At 45.6% G+C, this 22,945-nt stretch overlaps 2 protein-coding genes across 3 annotated transcripts in view; one reads left to right on the plus strand and one right to left on the minus strand.

The window, feature by feature from the left end:
• Positions 1 to 4,880: 4,880 nt before the first annotated feature.
• Positions 4,881 to 15,116, minus strand: RAB33A (RAB33A, member RAS oncogene family). Its single transcript, XM_008153893.3, has 2 exons — positions 14,859 to 15,116; positions 4,881 to 5,450 (listed from the first exon to the last, which is right to left on the minus strand). Exons 1-2 carry the CDS (start codon positions 15,114 to 15,116, stop codon positions 4,995 to 4,997), a joined length of 714 nt encoding a protein of 237 aa, XP_008152115.1. The 3' UTR covers positions 4,881 to 4,994.
• A 4,301-nt stretch (positions 15,117 to 19,417) lies between these two features.
• AIFM1 (apoptosis inducing factor mitochondria associated 1) overlaps positions 19,418 to 22,945 on the plus strand; it is a 32,556-nt gene continuing 29,028 nt past the window's right edge. For both annotated transcript variants that reach the window (XM_008153894.3, XM_054708550.1), the window contains exon 1: positions 19,418 to 19,587. In XM_008153894.3, the coding sequence (XP_008152116.1) occupies positions 19,482 to 19,587 (106 nt within the window). In that variant the 5' untranslated portion in view covers positions 19,418 to 19,481. The remainder of the gene's footprint in view (positions 19,588 to 22,945) is intronic.

Here is a 22,945-nt window from a genome sequence, read left to right on the forward strand (position 1 = left end):
TTAGTAACCCTTCTAATTCCAGGTGTCTAAGTGCCCAGACGGGGACAGGATTAGCTCCTTCTGTGTGGCCTTCCATCCCAGGAAATGGTCAGTACAAGTCAGAAAAACTCCTACTGGGAAACACCTTTTTCCACCAGCAGAGGGCGCACAGCAGACATGCAATCTATTGAATTATCAATCTTGTGTCTAGTGTCCAAAGTTGTCCTCGCAGTGTAGGGGTGTTTATATTCTGTTTAGTTCTTCACTTGTCTCTCATGGTTAAGAGACTCTTGCTTACTAGTTTCTAGATAAATTGCCTAAGACATTTGGCATGACTGGAAGGAACAGTTTTATTTCTCTAAAAAATATCTGCCTCACCAGGCTGGGGTTTCATAGTTTCTTAGACCGCTAGTTTTGAAGCTGTGGCTCAGGAAAGGTAGTTTCTTATTTTTTAATTTTAAAAAATGTATTGGCTTGAGATGGGGGCGGGGAAAGAGGGGGGGAGACACAGAGACAGAGACAGACCTGGGGATACATTATAATCAACTACGGACATTTTAAAAATACAAATTCTTGGGCCCTGCCCCCAGATCTAGTATATAGTAGATCAGAGTGTTCAGGGCTCGTGCTCCAGAAATCTGTACTTTAACAAGTTGCCAACTGACTTCATGCTGTCTGCTGTGAATCAGCATTTGGGAACTACTTATCTAGGGGAATCCCTGGGACCCCTATCTCAGTCCTGCTGCTCCAGTGCCTGCCTTTAGGGGCATTGACAATCAAGGAGACTTGGAGTCAGAACAAGGTTTGAAACCAGGGAAGCCTAGGCCATTCCTTCTAGAGAAAGCAAGGCCCCTCCCAGTGAGGGGATGAGGGACGGTGAATGGAAGGAGGTCTCTAAGTTAAGGCAGCAACTCTGTCCCCTCAGGTGTTACAGGAGAATAACTGCCCTCTTTCTGCATCTGCCATTCAAAGTTGCTGGAGAAGCTGAGCCTTACTATTGAGGGGGCTCTCAGCAGGTCTCCACATTCTCCATCCTCACCCCACACATACTCAGGATGGGCTGCAATCAATTTCATTGCGGGGTGGGCTTCTCCAGCTGTTCTGGGCTGTGTATCCCTCCCAGGCACTTCTCTAGCTGATGGTGCTCAGAACAGCACCTTTAATTGGGCTCCCTAACTAAAAGATCCTGCTAAGATAGTTCTCAGCTGCACTGAGTTTGGCCAGAGCAAGTCCACAGTCTGAATCTGGGAACCTGAGCAAATGCACAGGTACTAAGGGGTGGGGGGACAATGACAAGATCCTATAGCCCCTAAGGCTGAACAGCAGAGTCTGCTGGCTGTATGGTTCCCAGCTATTGTCCAAGGCAAGGACATTTTAGGAACTCCTTTGGTCTAGAGCTATCACTTCTGTCAGCCACTTGGGCTTCTTGTAGGTATCTGGTCAGGGGCATCCCATTCAAGGAGGAATGTCCCAGTCTTGTACATTGAATGTCATACTCACCTAAACCCATAGGTCAGAGGGACTAGCTTGAGTCAACCTGCAATCCCTTAAAGGGTCCTACAGCTTAGAACTAGCTGGAAAGACAGGACGATATCATACAAAGAACCTAGTCATGTAGTAAGACAGATCTTGCTTCACCACTTACTACCCTGGACAAGCCACTAAATCTTTCAGTGCATCCATATTCCTATCTGTAAAATGGAAATCATCATCCCTACCTAATGGGGTTGAAGAAGCATTAAATGAGCTAGTGAAAGAATGTAACATGTTTTAGCACCGGGCCTGGCACATAATAGGCATTCAATTGTTGGTAGTTATTTATCCGGATCCTGACTCTGTAGCACTGGTGAAGACTCAAGGGTACAGGTCTGGAAAGAGAAGAGGAGCTATAGACAAGAGCTTTTGGCCATCATGGATTCTTCTAGAGACCTAACGAAGCTGAATGAGGAACCTGGAAGCACCCTGATTCCCTTGAATACCCTTACCCCTCACCACCTTCATAGCATCAAGGGTGTCATGGTTCTCGGGCCTCAGGAGCTCCCTTCCTCTGGGTGCTCCCTGGGTACAGCCCATTCCCAAGTCCTCTTGCTCAATCTGAGGGAGGCCCGAGTGCCACTGTGTGTGTAACAGCAGGAAGTTCTGGGGCAGGGAGAGTGGGTGGAGCCCCGAGATTCTTGGGATCCCTGGGGCCACAGTGGGGATTCCTGGGGCATCTTGGCTGTCCCCAGGCACCTGAGGAAGAATACTGTCATACTGCAGGAAAGGACAGGTTCAAGCAGATGAGACACAGAGAATAGAAGCAGGTAGGATTGGTGGGTGCCTGCTATTCACAGCAAAACTACCAGAGCCTTGGCAGGACCGAAGGTAAAAATCTGGGAGAAGTTTTCAGAGTCTATTTTTTAAGGTGGGGAACAGCCAGCTTGGAAGTTGCAGCCCTGCAGCCCACATACAGGAGACACCCAGGAAGGGCTGTCTATTTCTCTCGGAGATGCTATGAAAAGTAGAGGCGTTACCCTCTTGCAGGTCAGCAAGCCTACTGAATATTTCCCAAGGTTACCGAGTCTAGATGATACTAAAACCTTGCACTGGCTTCCCACTGCATTTAAATAAAACCCCAACCTGGCATTACCTACTTCTTTGCTTAATCTTCCACATTCTCTCCCTTTCTTGCTCAGCCACCCTAGTTTTCTTTCTGTTCCTCAAATGCACCAACCTCACTTCTGCCTCAGGGCCTTGGCCTCTACTGTTTCCTTTGGGGTTCTCTTCACCTTGACTTCACAGTTGGTTGCTTTTCTTCATTCAGGCCTCAGTTTAAATGTTATCTCTTCAGAGATATTTTTTGTGGCCACTCTACTTAATATGTAGCCCTCCCCCACCTTCTTCATTCTCTATTTAATTACCATTATGGCCCTTAGAGTCCTTATTACCCTCTCAAATTATCCCATTTATGTGTCTCAATTCTGATTTAGTGTCTGTCTCTTTGATGAAAGCAGGACTTTATTTCGTTGACTTAAGTACCCCTAGGGCTTAGAACAGTGGCACATAGTAAGTGCCCAGTATATGTTTGCTGAAAGATGTCAGAGGTAATTCAGGTCTAGAAGTGACAATCCTGGTTAGAGGGCTTGGAATGTTGTCATCTTGACCCTTTCACAGCACAAAGGCGCCCTATCCAAGACAGGCCAGGACCCAGACTGAAATGTACCCATTAGAATGGACAAGTATACATTCAGCCACTGAGAGGTGGCCTAGCTCTGCAGGCAGGTCATAAGAGCCAAATAACACAACAACAGGAGTTTGTGTCCTGGGCAAGGGGTCAGCATCTAAATCCTGAGACAAGTCCCTAGTGTATTCTGTGGGGAGAAGTATAGCTGCGAGGGTTTCAGCAGACAGTTCACCAACAGACAGTCCAGCCCCTTGGGTGAGATTCAGGGGCTGGGCATTGAGGGAACAACTAGGAAGAAAACAGCACTCACTGAGATACTAAGAAGACCCCAAAGACTGGGATCCAGTCACAAGCCAAGTAATGAGAACCAGCCTGGGGGGCTAGGCTGAGACCGAAGCTGGGTGGAGATGGAAGTGGGATAGGGAATTAGCCATATAGGAGAAAGAGGGTTGTAGGGACAATCTGGAAGGACCAAACAGGCTATTTGTTTGGGTGGGAAGTGCATCTGGGATGTACTACTCTTTGCTGGCAAGGGACAAGGGGCAGACCTTCCTTCACCTACCAGAGAAACGTGCTAAGGAGCTGCCTAGGATTCTCTCTCCACAGGCTTCTGACAACAGAGACACCTTAAGGAGCATCCCCCCAAGTAAAGAGATCTACCCAGGGCTATTGTAAAAATACCTTTATAGCCATTTAGATACTCTAACAATTGGACAAGGGACTTTCATATACCTAGGACCAGCCATATAAAAAATTCCTACAGGACTCCTACTGGAGTCACCAAAAGCCCCCACTTGGCTTAAAAGGCAACAGACTATCCGGCTTGATGTGCAGGCCTCCCCACGCTGGGCTCTCCCACTAAGATTGCTCAGCTGTCAGTGAGCCACACTCCTAGTTGTCCTCCTGTTCAACCCCCAAGGTCATATTGCTTCCTGACTTTTGCCCATTCCTCACCTCTTTACCAATCCAAACGTTACACTTTATTCAACATAGAAAATAAGTACGATTCTTTTTCAGTGGCCCCCCTAATGTTGAGTACATAACGCTCTCAATTCCCATAACACAACCATGCACTTGGTGATATAGTTGTCTAATTTTCATTCCCAAGTAGTTTCAGTATGTACAATGTTCCTGTAACTAGATCAAAGTGTCTTTGAACATAGGAGATGAATACTCCTCTTGTTTTCTTTGCTCCAATAGCACACAGCAAAGATCTGGGGGCATAATAGATATTTGTTAGCTTGAGCCCTGTTCTCTCTAAGAAAGGGGGCAAAAACATTTTTGGTGTCAGAGACTGCTTAGTAAAACATGGGAAGAACCTAATTACTTTGGAAGCAGCTGGGCCCATTGGGCAACCTATACTTTTTATTTTAAAACTTTGGGAAATAAGGAGAGAGCAGCCTCCTCTAGGGAACCTAGGAAATACTTGTGAGTAAACATCTTTCAAGTCTTATATATCCTACTGCCTGCACTGGCACTCAAGAAACCATATCTGGGCTGTATACCACCCCTTCTGGGTGTTTCTGTCCACTGATGACACTCAGTGAGACAATGAATTAGTTCTAAAGAAGTGACTCAGACGATGAGATCTTCAGGTGGCATAGAAGGCTGATAGGGAGTATGCCTTGGCACAGACATACTATTCCAGTGGGGCAAGCTGCCTCTTCTACTCATCACAATCAGAAATGTCTTCTCAGAGGAAAGCAAGACATGAAGGCATATGATAATCTATACAAATTTTATTTTAATATCAATTTCTATGGAAACAAGCAGGTGTCAGCGTTATGCAGACACGGAAAAAAGGGAAAGAAAAAACTAGTGATGACTGATCTTGTATTTACATCATTTGGTTTCAACAGGGACAGGAAGTTTTGCTGTTAGCCTCCTGTGGGAACTCCAGTTTCTGCACCTTCCCCTGCTGCCTCTCAGCATCACGATAGAGCAGTGATTTCTGTGCCTTCAATCGGCAAGCCAGGCACATGAAAATTGACTCCACGTTCTGGCTCTCTTTGGGGTCCTTGGCCGATGTCTCAAACAAGAGCATGTTGTGGGCATCGGCAAATTTCAGGGCTAAGTTGGAGGGCACCTGGATCTGTTCCCTCAAGTCACACTTGTTGCCCACAAGCACTTTTGGTACTAGCGGGGGCACAGCATGCCCATTGCATTCTTGGATCCACATTTTGAGGTTGGTGAAGGATGTCATCTTGGTGACATCATAGACAAAAACCACTGCATGCACATTGCGGTAGTAATGCTCGACCATGCTTTTGCGGAAGCGTTCCTGACCTGCTGTGTCCCACACTTGAACCTGAAAGATATAAAAACCCATGTTTGGAGTCAGAAAGGAAACATGAATAGACAGGAGAAAACATGGTTCTGTGACATTATAGAGCTGAGGTGACAAGCCCTAACACCGGAAGTAGATCTTTGACAGATTGGCAGGATGGACTTATAAAAGTACTAGAGGCCCAGTGCACGAAATTCATGCACGGGTAGGGTCCCTAGGCCTGGCCTGTGATCAGGGCCGATCAGTTTCCCCTCTTCTCCACCTCTCCACCTCTCCACCTCCTCATTTCCTTGCTCCCTCAGCACCCCGCCACCACTGCTGGTTACCCGCCTTGTTCTGTGCCACCCCCTGGTGGTCAGCGCACATCATAGCGAGTGATCAAACTCCCAGTCTCCCAGTGGAACTACCAAGGGGACACTTTGCATATTAGCCTTTTTATCCTATATAATAAAAGCTTAATATACAAATCGACCAAACAGCGGAACGACCGGCAGAACAACCGCTCGCTATGACATGCACTGACCATCAGGGGGCGGACGCTCAATGCAGGAGCTGCCCCCAGCCCACAGACCCCAGGCCAGCCAAGGTGGGGGCCCCCAAATTGCCTCGCCAGTCACCCCACAGAGGGAGGTGACAGGCAGCAGTGGCAGAGGGCAGGGCCAGTGAGCAGATGGCAGCAGGCCAGCCAAGGCAGGTGCCAGCAGAGCCCTCCCCACCCCCGATTGCCCCACCAGTTACCCCACAAATCGGCCCTAATCGCTGGCCAGGTCTAGGGACCCTACCCGTGCATAAATTTCATGCACCGGGCCTCTAGTATATATATAAAAGTATAGAGAGAAGTTTCTTTCAGAATTTATAAAGTTTTTTTAAAGATTTTGAGTTGAAAATCTTGAGTTGAAAAACCTTAAGATTTTTAGTTGAAAAACTGGGATGTACATTAATCAACTTTTCTGAGGGCAATTTGGCAAAATTATCAAGAACCTTAAAAATGTTAAAAACTCTTTGAGCCTATAATCTCACTTCCAATCATCTATACAAAAGAAATAGTAGATACGTGGTCAAAATTTTGTACGAAAGTCTTAATCACCATGTTATTTATACTTTTTAAAAAAACAAGAAACAGCCCTGGCCAGTTGCTCAGTGGTTAGAGCGTCAGCCCGCAGCCCAAAGGGTTGCGGGTTCAATCCTGGGCCCTGGTCAAAGCACATGCAGGAAGCAACCAATCGATGTGTCTCTCTCACCCCCCTCCTCCCTCCCTTCCACTCTGTCTAAAAATCAATGGAAAAAATATCCTCGGGTGAGGATTAAAAAATAATTAAATAAATAAATAAATAAATAAAACAGGCTCAGCTGGCATGGCTCACTGGTTGAGCATCGACCTATGAACCAAGAGGTCACAGTTCGATTCTTGGTCAGGGCACATGCCCGGGTTGTGGGCTCAATTCCCAGTGTGGGGCGTGTAGGAGGCAGCTGATCAATGATTCTCTCTCATCATTGATGTTTCTATCTCTCTCTCTCTTCCTCTCTGAAATCAATAAAGATATTAAAAACAAAACAAAACAGGAAACAGCTTGAATGTTCAGTAGGAGAGGAATAGTTAAAGTTCATGTATATACCTATACAGTGGGTTATTATGCAGCCATTAAAATGTTTTCAAAGAATAAATGGTGGAGGAAGTGTGCACAAAATATAAGAGAAAGCAGGATATGAAATTTTTCATATGCTATGGTCCCAATTAAAAAAAATTAAGCATAGTTCATATGTATAGGAAAGACTGGAAGTGTATATACCAGAACATTAATGATTATTTAAGGGCAGTGGGACTATAGGTAAATTTATTTAGTTCTTTTTTGTTGTATTTTCCAAATTTTTTACTGTATTCATCACTTTGTTTTGGGTTTTGTTGGGGTTTTTTTTTTTATGACTTTTTAAAGAAAAAAAAATGTTTAAATTTCAGCTTTTAGCTCAATTTACTTTAAGTTCACTTAGCTCACTGGATTTTTCTTCTGTATCTCACCTTTTGGGATAAAGGCCAAATTATGAAGGAAAAATGCTGATATAAAAATATACCAGGACACAACTCCCAAGGGATACTCTGGAGTCGACACACATTCTGCCCAATCTATTTCTCTTTATACATCCAAAGTCTTGGACAAGAGAAATTCGTACACAGAATGATGGTCCCAAGGCCCTATACAATTCTCAGTTATCAAAGAAAATTTGATTATGGTCTCTAATTGACTACTATGGTTCTTAAAGCAAAGTATAGCCTTTATTTGGAGTTATTGGTCAGTCAGTATAATCTAGTAAATATAATTGAATCTCCTTGCTGAATGAAGATCTTAACAGGGCCCCAGAGTCATCATTCTGAACATCAATTTTCATTGTCTAGGCTCCCCTTCATTCCCTCTATGGACATGGACACTACATGCCTTTGACATGACCTTCAGATTCACCCATTCTTTTTTGTTGTTGCTATCCTCACCTGAGGATATTTTCCCCATTGCTTTGCACAGAGTGGGATGAGAGAGAGAGAGAGAGAGAGAGAGAGAGAGAGAGAGAGAGAGAGAGAAAGAAAGGAAGGAAGGAAGGAAGGAAGGAAGGAAGGAAGGAAGGAAGGAAGGAAGGAAGGAAGGAAGGAAGAAAGAAAGAAAGAAAGAAAGAAAGAAAGAAAGAAAGAAAGAAAGAAAGAAAGAAAGAAAGAAAGAAAGAAAGAAAGGAAAAAAGGAAAGAAAGAAATATCGATGTGAGGGAGACACATCAATCGGTTGCCTCCCGCAAGTGCCCCAACAGGGGATGAGTGAACATGCAACCCAAGTATGTGCCCTTAACCTGGAATCCAACCCTCCACTCTGTGTTGTGCAGGCTGACATTCTAACCACTGAGACACACCAACCAGGGCAGATACACTCACTCTTGTATTTTGATTTTCATTTTCCTAGGACAGACCCTTCTCTCCTCACTTTTGGACTACAGTGAAGTCTTTTGGATTCTAGATGTCCCTACTCCCATGCTTCCTGATACTGCTTTCAAACTAGCCTTCCTGAATCCCTGCTTTTTCAGCATGTCATCCATCTCATTAAGAAATTATGTTAGCCTTCTTCTGCATGTGGCATCAAATGGAAAGTTTTGTCTGCCGTAATTTTACCTCACCCAACCTCGTTTCAAACTACTCAGCTACACCTGGTTCATTCCCTCTGTACCTTTGGTCCTGCTAGTTCACGCTTCCCTACAGAATCAGTTGCCCCCTCATTACCCTACCTAGATCTTGCTCATTCTTCAAGGCTTGGTTCATGTCTCCACCTTCTTCCTAAAACCTTCTCCACCTTCTCTTCAATTCTCTTTCCTAGGCATTTCTAGTGCACTTTGAGTCCATACCACACCATTCAGAATATATTTATTTGTTCTCTAGATGTTTCATCATTTCTCTTGGCATCTCTCCAGCTAAACTGTAAGCTGTATTTTTCTGTATCCGATCACTTATCAATATGGTTGTCGTCGAAACTGTCATCATTATCAACAAGCAGTTTTGGCCTGAGCTACCAAAACTACAAGCAGTCTGGCATCCTAGGTATCTGCCAATGCGATTTCAGAGACAACATTCAACCCTGGTTATGTGAAAAACATAAGTCCTTGAAGACTGATTTGCTTTGGCATGCAGAGCCAGAAAAGATTTTCATTTCTTCCACTGCTCTGGTCCTCTGAGCAGGAAGAAAGAGAGAGCAGACCAGGAAAGGAATGGAGGTCAGTGGGAAGAGATCGGGTATAGCACAAGAATATCCTAACTCTTGCCTCTGAGTAAGGCTGAATCCCTACCAGCCCTCAGGCATGTGGCAGATGCTTTACCACCATGAGCTCAGGACTCTAAAAATACCTGACACTAGCAAGAACAGGGGTGGGAGTGTGTGAGGTGTTTGGGGCTGAGTTGTTTGGCTTTTCTTTGGCTTCAAAATTGTGTACACCACCCAAGCTGCCGGAACTACAGGGAGGGCCCTCTCCGCTGGAGACCAACTCTGCCTTTTCAATGTTTCGGGGAGCCTTGAAGCTTTTATTTGGAGACTCCGAATTTAAACTGGAGGCACTGCTCTCATTCTAGCTCTTTATAAACCCCACTCTAAACTCTTTGAACCCCTGTTTGTGGTGAGAACTGAGCCAGGAAAAAGGCTGCTCACAGCAGAAAATCAGAAAAGCCATCACAAAGGAAGAGCACAGTAGTCAGGCTCACTGGACACACAAATGACCTCATTTTTGTTTGGAAGTTTGATGTTCCTATTCTTCTCAACATCCTTACTGGTGTAAGCCCCTGTCACCTCCTTCCTCGTTTGCAGCTGGCAATCCTCTCATCCATCCTTCATTTCCTGTGGGCACTGTATCCACATGGTGACCCTGCGGGGACAACTGCCCCTTAGCCACATACATGCTCCTCTGGTCCTCTTTTCTCTCCAAGGGTCAATGGGGAGTAATGGAGTCAAACCAACTTGGTTGCAAATTTCAGCCCAATCACATACTACTAGTTAGGTGTCCTTAGGCAAGTAACTTAGTCTATCCTCAGTGTCCTCCCCTGGAAACTGAGGATAACCACAGGAATCTTGTAGTGATGCTGTGAGGATTAGCATTACTTGTAAGCACATGGCACAGTGCCTAATACACACTCCCCCTTCCACCCTGGCCCCAAACCTCCACCATCAAGTCTGGCCCGACAAGTAATTGACCGGGCCCACTATCGAAATTCAGCAGTAGTTTTGGAATTGGGAGACCTGGCTCCTAGATCCTTCACTTAGTAGCTAAATAAATGACTAGGCAAATTAAATACCACATGAAAAAGAGCTTTTGCAAAATATAAAGTGCTCTGCACATGTTAGTTGTTGCTATTGACTCAGAAGGCCCATCAGCCCTGCCCTAGTAGCTGCTCCTTGAACCCGTTGGTTCTCATCCTGAAAAGCCCAGAAAGCTTGGCTTCTTGACAATGAGATAGAGCCAAGGCACAGGCAGTCAGTGGGGAGGGGAGGAGAGAGGAATGCCAGCAACCTGCCATGGGTAGTTGGGGGTAGGCCCAATATATCAGGGATATTGGAGAAGGGTCGAGGGGCACATCATGGGGAGCTACCAAAGATAAATCTAGCCTTTTTCATCATTTTCCTGAGCAAGCTTCAGCAAGTCCTCCACTCCCTGCACGTGCTCATAGCTGACACGAATATTTATTTTCCCTAGGGAACATATCTGGCATCTTTCTATAGATGAGGCATGAATGTCCTTTTGTTGGAGGCCAGCAGGGGAGTGTAGATGTGGAAAAGTGGAGAAAAATACATCTGTAACCTTCGGAGGGTGCCTGAGTGGATGATGGGAATAGTTTAAAACAAAGACTGTCCCATCTGCATCTAAGATACACACACAAGGCTGCCCCAGCGATTGGCAAAGAAGGACAGAGACAAAGAGGAACTAATGCACAGAAAGCAAGGAAACAAGGCAGACAGAGAAACACACACTGATGGGTAATTAACCATTAAGCTAACTGGCAGAAGATAGAAGCTCAGAAGCCCTAAGGAAGACATGATGTCATTCTGACTGCAGGCAGCTTCAGAGGGAACACTTAGCTCAGCCTTCGTCCACTTGGTAATGTAACACAGGAAAGTGATTTTCCAAGTGATCAGCAGAGAAAGAGATATCCACAGTCCTGGTTGGCGCCTGCCCACAGCCATGGCTAACCTGCAGTTTGCCTGGTCTGCAGGGTTAGGGCTGAGGGGGTGCTAGGTGTAAGGAACCAAACTAGGGAGGAGGGGGTGCTCCCATGAGAATTTACAAAGAATGGCTCCAAATTAGTTTGAGTCTCCTCTCTAATACTTCCTTTATCCCACCCCTCACACACTCCTATTTGGCATTTTCCAGTGCTTCTAGTCTGAGACAGGCTCAATATGATTTAGCTAAAGCTAAAGGAGACAGATCCATAATGGTCATTATGGGAAGCTCCACTCTTTCTTTGGAGGTTGGGACATGCCTCCACCAAGGTTGATGTCAGGAAGGACTGTCAGCTTTCCCATATGATGTGTTTCTGTATCCCTGTCACAGGTGACTGCATAGGCTGCCTGGACAGCAGCACAAGCCCAAAGCAGGCATTTATATTGAAAAATCACCAGAAGGGAAATTAGGAGACCTGAGTTGTAGGCCTGGCCCTGTGTGATCTTAGGCATGTCACTTTCCCTCTGTGAGCCTCAGTTTCCTACCTGTAAAATGCGGATGTTGGGTTAAAGATTCTTTAAGGTCTCTTCCATCTCTGAACATTCCCTGATTCTCACAGCTAAGGTGAGACAGTCAAGATACAAAAAGTAAAACCTAGGTACTCAGCTCAGTGTCTGGGGTGCAGTTAAAGGAGACAACTTGAAGGATCCTAGGTCCTGGGACTATAACCCTGGACCCCTGGCCTAGAAGAGACTACCAGGCTGCTTCGAGGGAAGCCACTTCCCCCTGTGCACACTCCCCAGGCCAGATATTGCCCCTGAGGGTAGAGTGCAGTGGTAGAGAGACTGGGCTCTGAATCTAGGTTGCAATACTGGTCCTGTCACAGGGAAGGCAGGATAATGAGATGGTGAAGAGCTTAGTTAGGTTCAAGGGTCGAAGACTGAAGCTCAGATCCATATGCCTTTGGGCAAGTTATTTAATCTAACTTTGATCTCCTTATCTATATACAGGAATGATAATAACAGTCTTAATTTCATAGGTCTGCTGTGAAGATCAAATATGGTAATGTATGTAGAGTATCCAGTCTGGGCTCTTTGTTTATTCACAAAGTAGGATATTATTATTATTATTATTATTATTATTATTATTATTTACTCATTGGAGGCTTTTCTTGATGCTCATGTTAACTAGGAAACATTGGATTATAAATGTTGTGATGGGGAGGGTATAAAGACACATTGACTGGTGACACCAAATTGGGTTTCAAAGCCTAAGGGATGGCCCTGATAATTAAGAGAGTTGTCCCAAATGTGCTGAATCAGTCATCCCCCTACAGGGGTTGACGTTATATTCTACCCTAGGGCACAGGGAAGCAGCCCAGTAGAGGCCACACCCTACTCTTGGACTGAGAAGAGCTCACTGAGCCCTCTTTCCCAGTCTCCTTTGAGAGCTGGCATTTTATAGCCTGACAGCCTTCTATTGCTGGCTGTGGTCTAGGGCCACTTCAGCCTGGCACACAGGGCTTTTCTCTCTTCCCCAAAGGGAGAAGCCTTTGGCAGCCACCTCCTAGTGTGTTTTTGTTACTTGTTCCTTGAGAAACTCCAGGCCAGCCGGAGTGTGGGGCCAAATCTCCTTCGAGATCATGTGCTCGCTGCCATGCTCGGCCATCTTCCCACGGACAAGCTGGTCTTCACCTGCTGACTTTGGCCCTGAGGTTGCTGCAGCTTTAGATGAGGCAGGGTCAGCATCTGCCCACTCCCATACCCCACCTTGAGATCCTTCAGCATCTGCCCTCAGAGAGCTCCTTCAGAAGTGTCACAAGGTTCCAACCTCTTGAAATATCATCTTCCCCTAAAAAGCCTGTATTGAGCACTTCTCTGCATGTGGTGTCCTGCTCAGCTCTGTTTCTAGTGAGTCACACTGTCACAGGCTCTGCCCCTTGGGAAAAAATCCAGAATCTTTGGCAGAGACTGTAAAATCCAGTTTGGCTAAGTATTGGGCTGTTGTAAGGGAAGGAAACTTTAAAAAATTTCCCCAAGGGCATTCATTGGGTGGTGACCCTCTTCCACTCATTTTCACCTCCCATTTTACACTTTCTAGTTTCCTCCTCTCTTCTCCCCCAGACTCCCAAACAATTCCTTTTTTCTCTATGTAAATTTCAGGTGGGCTTCTTTCCTCTCTTAAATCCAGAGAGTTGTTTGGCTCAAAGTGACACTTGATTTTAAACAGGCAGTAGCATTACATTTTAAGGGTCTTAAGGGTCTAAGAGCACATACGTAAGTATATTTCTACTTTGGATTGTTAAGGCATGCTTTAGAAATTACAGAATCTTACAACTTTACATTAAAGAAGCTAGACACCCTAGAGAAAGTCCTAAACCATCAACATAAAGCCCTGGGAAAGGAGAAAGACAGATACCTACTTTGACTTTAAAAAATAAATGGAGTAATTCCTCCAAAAATGCAAGGGCTGAAAACGATCACTATTTCAAAACATTGTCCTATATTCCTGACCCTGGGACTCAGTTGTTCTTGAGAGCTCTCCCTTATCAATACTGAGCTGTCCATCTTCCTGACACATGTAGCATCTTGGCCTGGTTTCTGAAGCCATTTTAAAACACATTCATTATACAAAACCAAGAAGTCAAGAGTCTTGCAGAGTTTACAATATTTTTCGTCATTTTCCCCAGTTGCTAAGCCCTTCTCTCCATATCACTCTGCAGGAGGGATCGTTTTACCTTTACCTGACAGGGTCTGACCATAAGCTCAAGAAAAGATCAGCTATGGGTCTAGTGGAGTTGGTCTTTAGTGCACAGTGTCTTTTGAAGTGACTTTCCTACCCATGGACCTGCCCCCTTTCTACTCCCCTGACACATGAAGCTGCCCTTGTCATGTCCTCCCTCCCACTAGCCTCTGCACATTGAACTATTCTTGTTCTATTGAATTGCCACCTTTTTCTGAACCAAAAGTGAGTACAAATGGTCAGACAAGAATATCTGTACTTAGCCTACTTCATAAACTACCGAGAAGGGAGGACCAAGACACTTCCGTTGACCCTCAGGTAAGTTGCTCTGCATTTTTACAAAGGCCTGCTGAAGACAATACCAACACAATGAGTAAGGGCGAATAGCGACAAATACAGAAGATAGCATTGGAGGACTGTTCCAAAAGAAGTAGTTTTGTCTATTATGAAGGGCTGGTGGGTGACCCTGTCTCAATTTCTTTAAAAGGGTTCATGACTTTGTGCCAAAACCACCCCACTCCACCCCTATTCCATTTCAGCCCCAACATTAACCATAAACTGTAATTTTATGGCTTTCCATCCTTTCCTCCCCTCTAATGCCTTAACCAAAAGTGGGGTTTTGCAGCCTATTGGCACCCAAGAGGTAGAAGAGACCTCAAGATATGTAAAATGCTTTGGGATCCATCCCACACCAGGACCGATTCCCTCCTGCCTCCCTCCGCTGCTCCTGGCGCAGGGTCAAGGATGGGATCACACATGCTTTTCCTGGCAGGAGCTGTCAGGTAGGGGCAGAGGGCATGAATGCACCCACTCCAGCCTGCCCCCCAAAACGGGTGAGGTTGGAACCCGGCAGCTGAGAGAGGAAAAGGGGGATGAGGAGGTGCCAAGGGTCTTGGGCTCAGCAAACAGCGACAGAGCCATGCGTCTGAGGCTTCATAACCACTAGATCCAAGCCTCAGGCGAGGACCCCTCCCAGAGCCCACCCTTCCTGGACCTGACCGGCTGGATCACCTTGATCTTCTCGCCCTCGATTTCCACGGTCTTCTCCCTGAAGTCCACGCCGATGGTGGCTTCAGTCTTGTCCGGGAAGGTCCCGCCGCAGAAGCGGAAGGTCAAGCAGGTCTTACCCACGTTGGAGTCCCCAATCACGATGATTTTGAAGATGCGAATCTGCACGTACTGGTCCAGGGACGAGTCGAGCTCCAGGGATGCCAGACCAGCAGTCGAGGCAGGTTGCAGGCTCCCATGGCCCAGGATGGGCTGCGCCATCTCCCCAGGACCGGACCAAACAGGGGCCCCAACCCCCCTCGAGGGCTCTACACAAAGAAAACGGCCACGTTAGTGCGCTCAAGGCGAGCGAGCTTTGTGCGTGTGTGTGTGTGTGCGTGTGTGTGTGTGTGTGTGTGCGCGCGTGTCCGTGAGTGTGTGTCCGTGTGTGTGTGTGCGTGCGCCGGCACCGTGCGCGCGCGCGCGTGCAGGGGGTGCCTCTCAACCTAGGTCCCCCTCCTTCTCCAGCTCACCCTCCTCACATTTCCGAAGCACCAACACAAAAGCCAGGCAGGGAAGGGAGACATGAAAGAGAGACAGCAAGCTGTGAGCCTTCTCCTTCTGCCTGTTCCTCAGACCAGACTCAGGCTGGAGACCCACTGCGCGCCCCAAGCTGCTGCCGCGCCTTAGGCTAGGATCCTCCCTTGCTCGCTCCCCAAGGATACACCGCAGGGAGGAAGCCTACGAGAAAGGGGGGTGGGGAGAGGGGCGCACACCACTCTGGGATGGTCTTCCCTTCTCCTTGCCCCCATTTATCTTATAGATCTCAGGCTTCCCCACCCCCACTTTCTTGAAGCACGCGGGGGGGGGGGGGGAGTCAGCGGTCCAGGAGCACAGCTGGGGAGGACAAAGCTGCACTCACTCTAAGGCATCTCTGGAGCACTTTGGCCTTGGAGCAACATTACTCTACTGAGCGGGGCGGAGACACCTCTTTCACCTCAGGAGCGGTGGCCAGCTGAGCCGCGCCTCCGTTGCCCCTTCCCAAGCCTTGGGATAAAGGGATGCTCTCTTATTAAGGAAGCAGGTGCACTCCCGAGCCCCGAGGAGAAGCCTGGGAGGGCGCTGCCAAGACAAGCCTTGGGTGGCAGAGGCCCGAACAGCTGAGAGGAGGGAGCCAGGGGACACTGGTGTGTAGGGGGTGTTACTGTTTCTGTCACAGACTTGCCAGATGTAGAGGGGCGCGTGCCAGGCGCCAACCTCCCCCTCATCACACCACGAGCACCCATCCTCTGAATGTTCAGGAGAGTGACTCCCATTGGCTGCTGCAGTCGGTTGTGTCTGACTGGCCAATGGGGAAGCCCCGCCGTGGGAGAGGGCCAAACAGGGAGTAGGGGAGGGGGGGAAGCTAGTGGTGGTAGCTCCAGCAAAAGGGGACTTTGTTCCTGGGACTAACCATTTCAGGCCCAGGTGGAGGGATCTTGGGACAAGGCATAAACCTCATAGTGTCTTGCATTCCCGAGCTCTCCATACAATCATAAGTCCTTCTAGAATGGTGGAGTGTCAAAAGGAATTGAAAACCCCTAGGAGGGTTCACCCCTCTACAACTGAATGTAGAAGAAAGTGGTCGGCTCTAATTTGCCAGAAGCCTAGATTATGCTTGCAAGATGATAAATGAACAGAACTTTCTTACGGTATTAGGGGGGCAGCTTCCCAAAGCTTACTAAGCATCACACATCTTGGTCCCCTGAAAGTGACTTCAGGTTCAGAATTTGTTTGAAATTAACTTTACTGAGGTATAATTTACATACAATAAATTGCACCCCTTTTGTGTTTGCTTTTAAGACTTTATCCATCCTCCCACATATTTCATAGGAGTAATATTGACATATGCCAATAGCACCGACATGAGCTGTTTGCTAATGCCATCAAGGTCAGGGATTCCAGCAGCACACATGAGCTGCCATCTTATTTGTATGTAAGGCTGAGCTGCAGAAGAGACAAACGTGACTAAATCCATCCCAATATGAGAAAAACAATTTTTAAAAAAGAAAGAAAAACAATTCAGTGCATCAGTGATAGGTCTGTAATGCAACTGTTCAGACAAGTACAGGTTACTCAAAATGTCTAGGAAGATAGGGTCTTCTAGTTAACAAGCTTTTTAGCTGAGTTAACAGATATAGTTATAGCTAACTTTTTACACATATATGTGGGTCACCCATTTCTAAAATCCTAGATTATGCTATTCAATATTAAAACCATCTCGAGAAGGACTTAATCTTTGTTGGCTAAACCAAGGTCATCATTATGAATATCAATTCCCATTTTATAGTGTGAATAGCTATCGTTGTTTTTTTATTTTTTTGGCTGATGTCTAGGTAATAGTTTTCAGCAGCATTCTTCTCTGTATTTGAAGCTAAATCTGGTGATCACTATCTACAGAAGAGTAGCCCTGGCCCCTGAGGCTGGGTTGCTTGGGTGTCAGCCTGTGCACCCAGGGGTTGCTGGTTTGAATACAGGAACCTGTCTCCATCCCCGGTGGGGTGTGAGGGGAGGTGGGGGAGGGGGGCAGCCCATGGATGTTGATGAATGTTTTGCTCTTGTATCAATGTTTCTTTCTCACTCTCTCTCCCCTCCTGCCCTTCTCTCTAAAAATCAATTTAAAAATCTAAAAAAAAAGTCACCTATTCCTGTACTTCTGAACACCCATTATTCTATATTTTGTTTGTTTGTTTCTATTTTTATTGTTGACTCTATTACAGATGTTCCTCATTTTCCACACCTTTGCCTCCTACTCTGCCCCCGCCCCCCCTAGGCCTTCACCCCACTATTATTGTCTGTGTCAAAAGGCTATGCATATATGCATATATATTCTTTGGTTGATTTCCCACCCTCCTCACTCTTCTCCCCTCCTGAACATTATTCTAAATGAGTAAGGGAACTCTGGATCATTTTCACCCAGTAAAGACTGCTTCCTGAGTTAAACTTTCTAAAACAATGCCTTTGTAATTTCACCCTCTATCCCTATTTTACTAAAAAAATAAAAATGTCATCACCTACAAGATTAGGGACAAATTATTTGGCTCGTTCAAATCTGACCCCACCTTATTAACCTGTCCTTATTAACTTCCTAGTATGTACTCCCTGCCATTGTCGCCTGAAAATGTACTGGGTTGTGTTCATTTTATACCTCCAAGCCTTTTAATTTAAATAGCATGGAGCTTTCTCATTTAATCTTCATATCAAACCTGTGAGATTGGTAGACAAGGAAAGTGAGGCATAGCTAAGTGACATGCCCAAGTGGCAGAGCCAGGATTCAACCTGGGGCAGACTGCATCCACAGTTAACGGCGTATAAACACTAAAAATATTTCCTTTGGTCCCAGTGTATTCACCATCAGAAATATTCCTCCTCCTCCACTATTTGAATTTTACTACTCATTCTTGAAGACAGGCCCAAGTAATACTTCTTGCATGAAGTCCTTCCTTAGCTATTCCATCCCATAGTCTTTTCTCTTGCTCTGGCACTACATCATATATATATATATATATATATATATATATATATATATATATATATCCAGTATATGTCATCTCCCCAACTATACAGTGACCACTTCCTATACTTTTCATAAACCTCTAGATCCCCCTTCATAGTAATGGCCAAGTGGCAAGTGCTCAATAAATACTTGTTAAATGAATATGTAACACAAAACTCTGAGAAAAGACATGTTATGTTTTGCATACAGCCAACATTTTATTTCCAATTTAGCTTACATTTTGTAGAGTCAAAACACCTAACCCCTCCTCCCCCCGAACTCTAAAAGTCCTGTTTAGTAATTCTCACACAGTGTGTCTGAAGCATGAACGCTTTGCCAGCATCCTGCTCTCAAGCACGGAAGATTGACAGGAGACTATCCGCAGCACCTGATACAGCATCTAGGAATCAGAATTGCACAATATAAAAGCGATATGGGGCAAGACAGAGCGGAATGAATACTTGCCCTAGAAGCAGAGGTTGGGTGGGAAAGTGCCAGCAATTTGTACAAGATCAATCTAAAACTGGGAAGCCGAGAGACCCAGCTCGGACCTATATGTTAAGACTGGAAGTGGAGTCAAGCCAGAGAATCCCGAAGGCTTAGTACCTAGCAGTTTGTTGTCTAAAACAAAAGAACAAAATTCAGCGCTGGCGCCATGCTTTGTGAGGTGCTATTATCATTTTCCTCCAACTACACAGCGGCAGCACCGGCCACAAAAGCCAGGCCCAGCGGGTCTCTGCTTGGGCGGCTTTCTGAACTCGCTCACCTGAACTCACTGTTCCCAATCCGTGGAAACTTACAGTCAAGGCCAGGGAGGACTTTGCAAGCTTGGGAGAAACTAGGCGCATGCGCAAACCTTCTCTCCGTGCGGGCCAATCACAATGCGGCGCTGAGTACTAAGCCTGCGCAGTAGGTCTCGCGTAGCGCTTCCCCTTCCCTGGCTCTAGCAAGCCTGCAGAACTGTCCAATGCCCAACCGGAGCTGGAAGGAGGAGCCTGCGTGGAGTGCGTGTGCGCGAAGCGGAGGGGGGCAGTGGGCCGGGGCCCAGGGTGTTTGACCGGTCAGTGCGTGAGAAGAAAGGAAGGAGGAGGTCCGGAGTAGCGGCTGCTGAAATGTACCGGTGTGGAAGCCTGGCAGCGGGTGCTTTGAAGCAGAAGCTGGCACCCTTGGTGCGGACAGTGTGCGTCCGAGGCCCGAGGCAAAGGAACCGGCTTCCAGGTGACTGACCCATACTGGGCAACCCCCACCTCCGTAGATCCAGGGCCTGGGCTGCTTAGACTCCCAAAGCCTCGCAGCTCTTCCCGCCCCCACCCCCGGGATAAACTTAACACGCTCACAGTCGCAAGAATTTCAAGTTGGCGGGATCCATTAGTTTTGCAAGGTGTGCGCACCTGACCTTCAAGGGAATTGAACCCAGTAGTTGGCTCGAGGCCTTTTCCTGGGAGGATTTGCTGTTCAATGATAACAGAATAGCTGGATGTCTAGTGTTATCCAATGCCACCTCCGGGCCACCCCTCGCCCACTTTTTTTAGACAATGAGGTCAAGTAGACTGTTATTTACGACTGTGAGACTTTAAACAAAACATTTAAGCCCCACGCCTTAGTTCCTTCTGTAAATCAGGATATTACCTGCACTACCTTCCAAACCCCCGATGAGATCCGTAGATTTGAGTAGCCTGTGAAACACAAACAGTGTATTGCAAGTAAAGAGTGAGTGAGTTGTGCTCCAGACACCAGGAGAGTTGACCCATTAATTAATTTGAGGTGTCTGGTCAGTGTAATTCTTGGTGGTCTTTAATGCTTCCAAGAAAGAGTTTGCAGAACGCATTGTGTTTGCCCTCCATGAAGTTGTTTCATCAAATTTTAGAGCTGGAAGGGATTCTGTGGTAAAGTTCAACCCATTCATTTTATAGATAATAAACCGAGGCATGGAGAGGTGAAATTTTCTTGCCCAAGGTCATGTACTTAATTAATAGGTAGAGCAAAGGATAGTTTGCCAGTCTCTAGGCCCCTAAACCCTTGCTTCAACTCTACACTGCTCTTTAGCCCGTTGTGCATCAGATAACTGAATTTATCTGAGCATGTCTTGTGCCTACTCATTTTCAATCAGCACAATTTCATGGAGGTAAAGAATTATCCACCTGTAGGAGGTGTGGGTTTATTTATTTTTAAATCAATAATTTTTGATTGACCATTTAGGACACTCACATTTGCAATGTCAGAAGTTATCCTTGAGACCTTTCCAACATGCATCCACCTTCTGGGTGATTTAAAAATAAAAAGTGGAAAATGCTTCCCTTATATTGTTATATTTGGAAAGGTGCATTTTAAGTTTTTCCAGTTGCTATGCTTCAAGAAAATGTTTCCTGATGGGTGTGTATCTGAGATATGTCCTAAGACATGTTGCCCTTGGAACTTAAAAAACCTCTACCTTGGCTTTTAAATTAACATCCTGTCTGTGATGTCCTCTGTATGTATGGGTTTGTGCAATGAAATGAGATTGCTCTATGCAAGTTGCACAGAAATTTTGCTAAGCTGAAGCTTTTCATCCACACTGGGCCTTTCTAACTTTGTGCATTTGTTTTGCTTAAAACTCAAACATTTACCAGCATTCTGAAGTCTGACCAAAAGTTCTCAGCAATTAAATATGGATTTCCAAAGTTATATTGACTTAATAGATATTTGAAGGTGGTTGGTGATATTAGAACCAGTACTGAAAAATTACAGACTCAAAATGTCTTTTTCCCCCATTGAATAACTTTATATGAAGGTTCTCTGCTGTAGAATATATTCTGACTTCTTGACATATCCATCCATCTCTTTGTATACACTTATTCTTTGTCTTTTGGCCAAGCACCAGAATATAACATCATATGCCTTTAGACATAGGTGGGGCTGAGGTTATAATTTCAAAAAGAAATGATTGTCATTTTACGAATTTACCATGCTTTGTGGCTTCATTACAAATTGCTTTTAATCTGATGTCTTTTTCACATAGTTGTATCTGCCATATGTTTTTACATAGGTGGGGAAGAGGCATTGTTTGTTTATATGCCATTTCCTCCTCCTTTTTTCCCTTCTTCCCCTTCAATTCTTTGCCAGGATGTTAGCAAACTTTAAATCTACCTCCACCTCTGTCACCATTGTCAGGTTCATTTTCATTTTATGTTGCCTTTTTTTTCCTTAAAACCATAATTGGTACCATTTATTTACTTCATTTTGGGTGTTCTGCTTCTTTCCAAAAATGATTGAAGGTAATTAATAGTCACCACTTTACCAGTATGTCTGCATTCAGCATCGAGGAGGAGCAGATAGGTTAGGAAATGGATATTTTCTGTTCTGTAGTTTTTTTTTATTTGGTCAACAAACATTGTGCTGCCCATGTGATCAAACTGATCACCGATCCCTGACCAGAGGGGTCAAATGTTTGAACATTTTCCTCTACTTGGAATCCTTCTCACCTCCTTAAAAAGGAAATCGGGCCCTAGCTGGTGTGGCTCAGTTGGTTGAGCCTGTTCATCCTCTGCACCAAAGGGTGGCCAGTTCCATTCCTGGTCAGGCACACCCCCAGACTGTGGGTTCAGTCCCCTGCTGTGGCACATATGGGAGGCAACCGATTGATATTTCTCACATTGGTGTTTCTCTCTCTCTCTCTCTCTCTCTCTCTCTCTCCCCCCATCTCCTCTCTCTAAAAATAAATAAAAAATAAAATAAATAAAAAGGAAATTGAACTTCTTGTGTGTAAGGAACCAGACTTCCTGGACACTGCCAAATGATGCTTTCTTTTGAAGCCTAGAAGATGAGCCTTTTCCCACTCTTTCTGCTGAGGCAAAGCTTTGCAGAAGAAAATCTATGGCAAGTCAGCCTTTTCTGCAACCAGTTAATATATTTTCTAACATTTAAGGGAATTGCTACAGTTACAATATGATCATTCCAAAGTTGCATGGTCGTATAAATTGAGGGGAGGATGGACCCCAAACCTACCAAATGAGAATCTTCAGGAGAGAGGCCTGGGAATTTACATATATATAGAAGCTTAATATGCAAATTGTCCCCTTGGGAGTTTGACTGGGAGACTGGGAGTTTGGTCGCTCTCTATGACATGCGCTGACCACCAGGAGGTGGCGTGGAATGAAGGAAGGCCCCGGCCAGCAGCCGGAAGGCCTTGATTGGCCCTGATCACCAGCCAGGCCTAGGGACCCCACCTGTGCACGAATTTCATGCACCAGGCCTCTAGTATTTTACCCCTTGATGTAGTTAATATGATCAGGCAAATTTGGGAAATACTATTTTGAATGAATAATGATTCTTTTCCTTCTCTTCCACTGACCTAAGGATTAATAAAATTGACTGAGTGACCTTGAGTCTCCTATGATTTGTATCAAGCCCATTTCCTGATAGAATAGTTGCAGTCATTCTCCCCTCCTACACTATGTACTACCCAAGGTCAGGGATCATGTCCTATTTATTTTTTGTCCTCACATTTTGTACATTCTCTGACATGTGGTAAATTCTCAGTGATTGAACTCTAGTTACTTTAAAGGGCTTAACTTTGCAGAACAGTTAAATTTTCTTT

This window comes from Eptesicus fuscus, chromosome 1, assembly GCF_027574615.1.
Source record: "Eptesicus fuscus isolate TK198812 chromosome 1, DD_ASM_mEF_20220401, whole genome shotgun sequence".
Taxonomy (NCBI): Eukaryota; Metazoa; Chordata; class Mammalia; order Chiroptera; family Vespertilionidae; genus Eptesicus; species Eptesicus fuscus.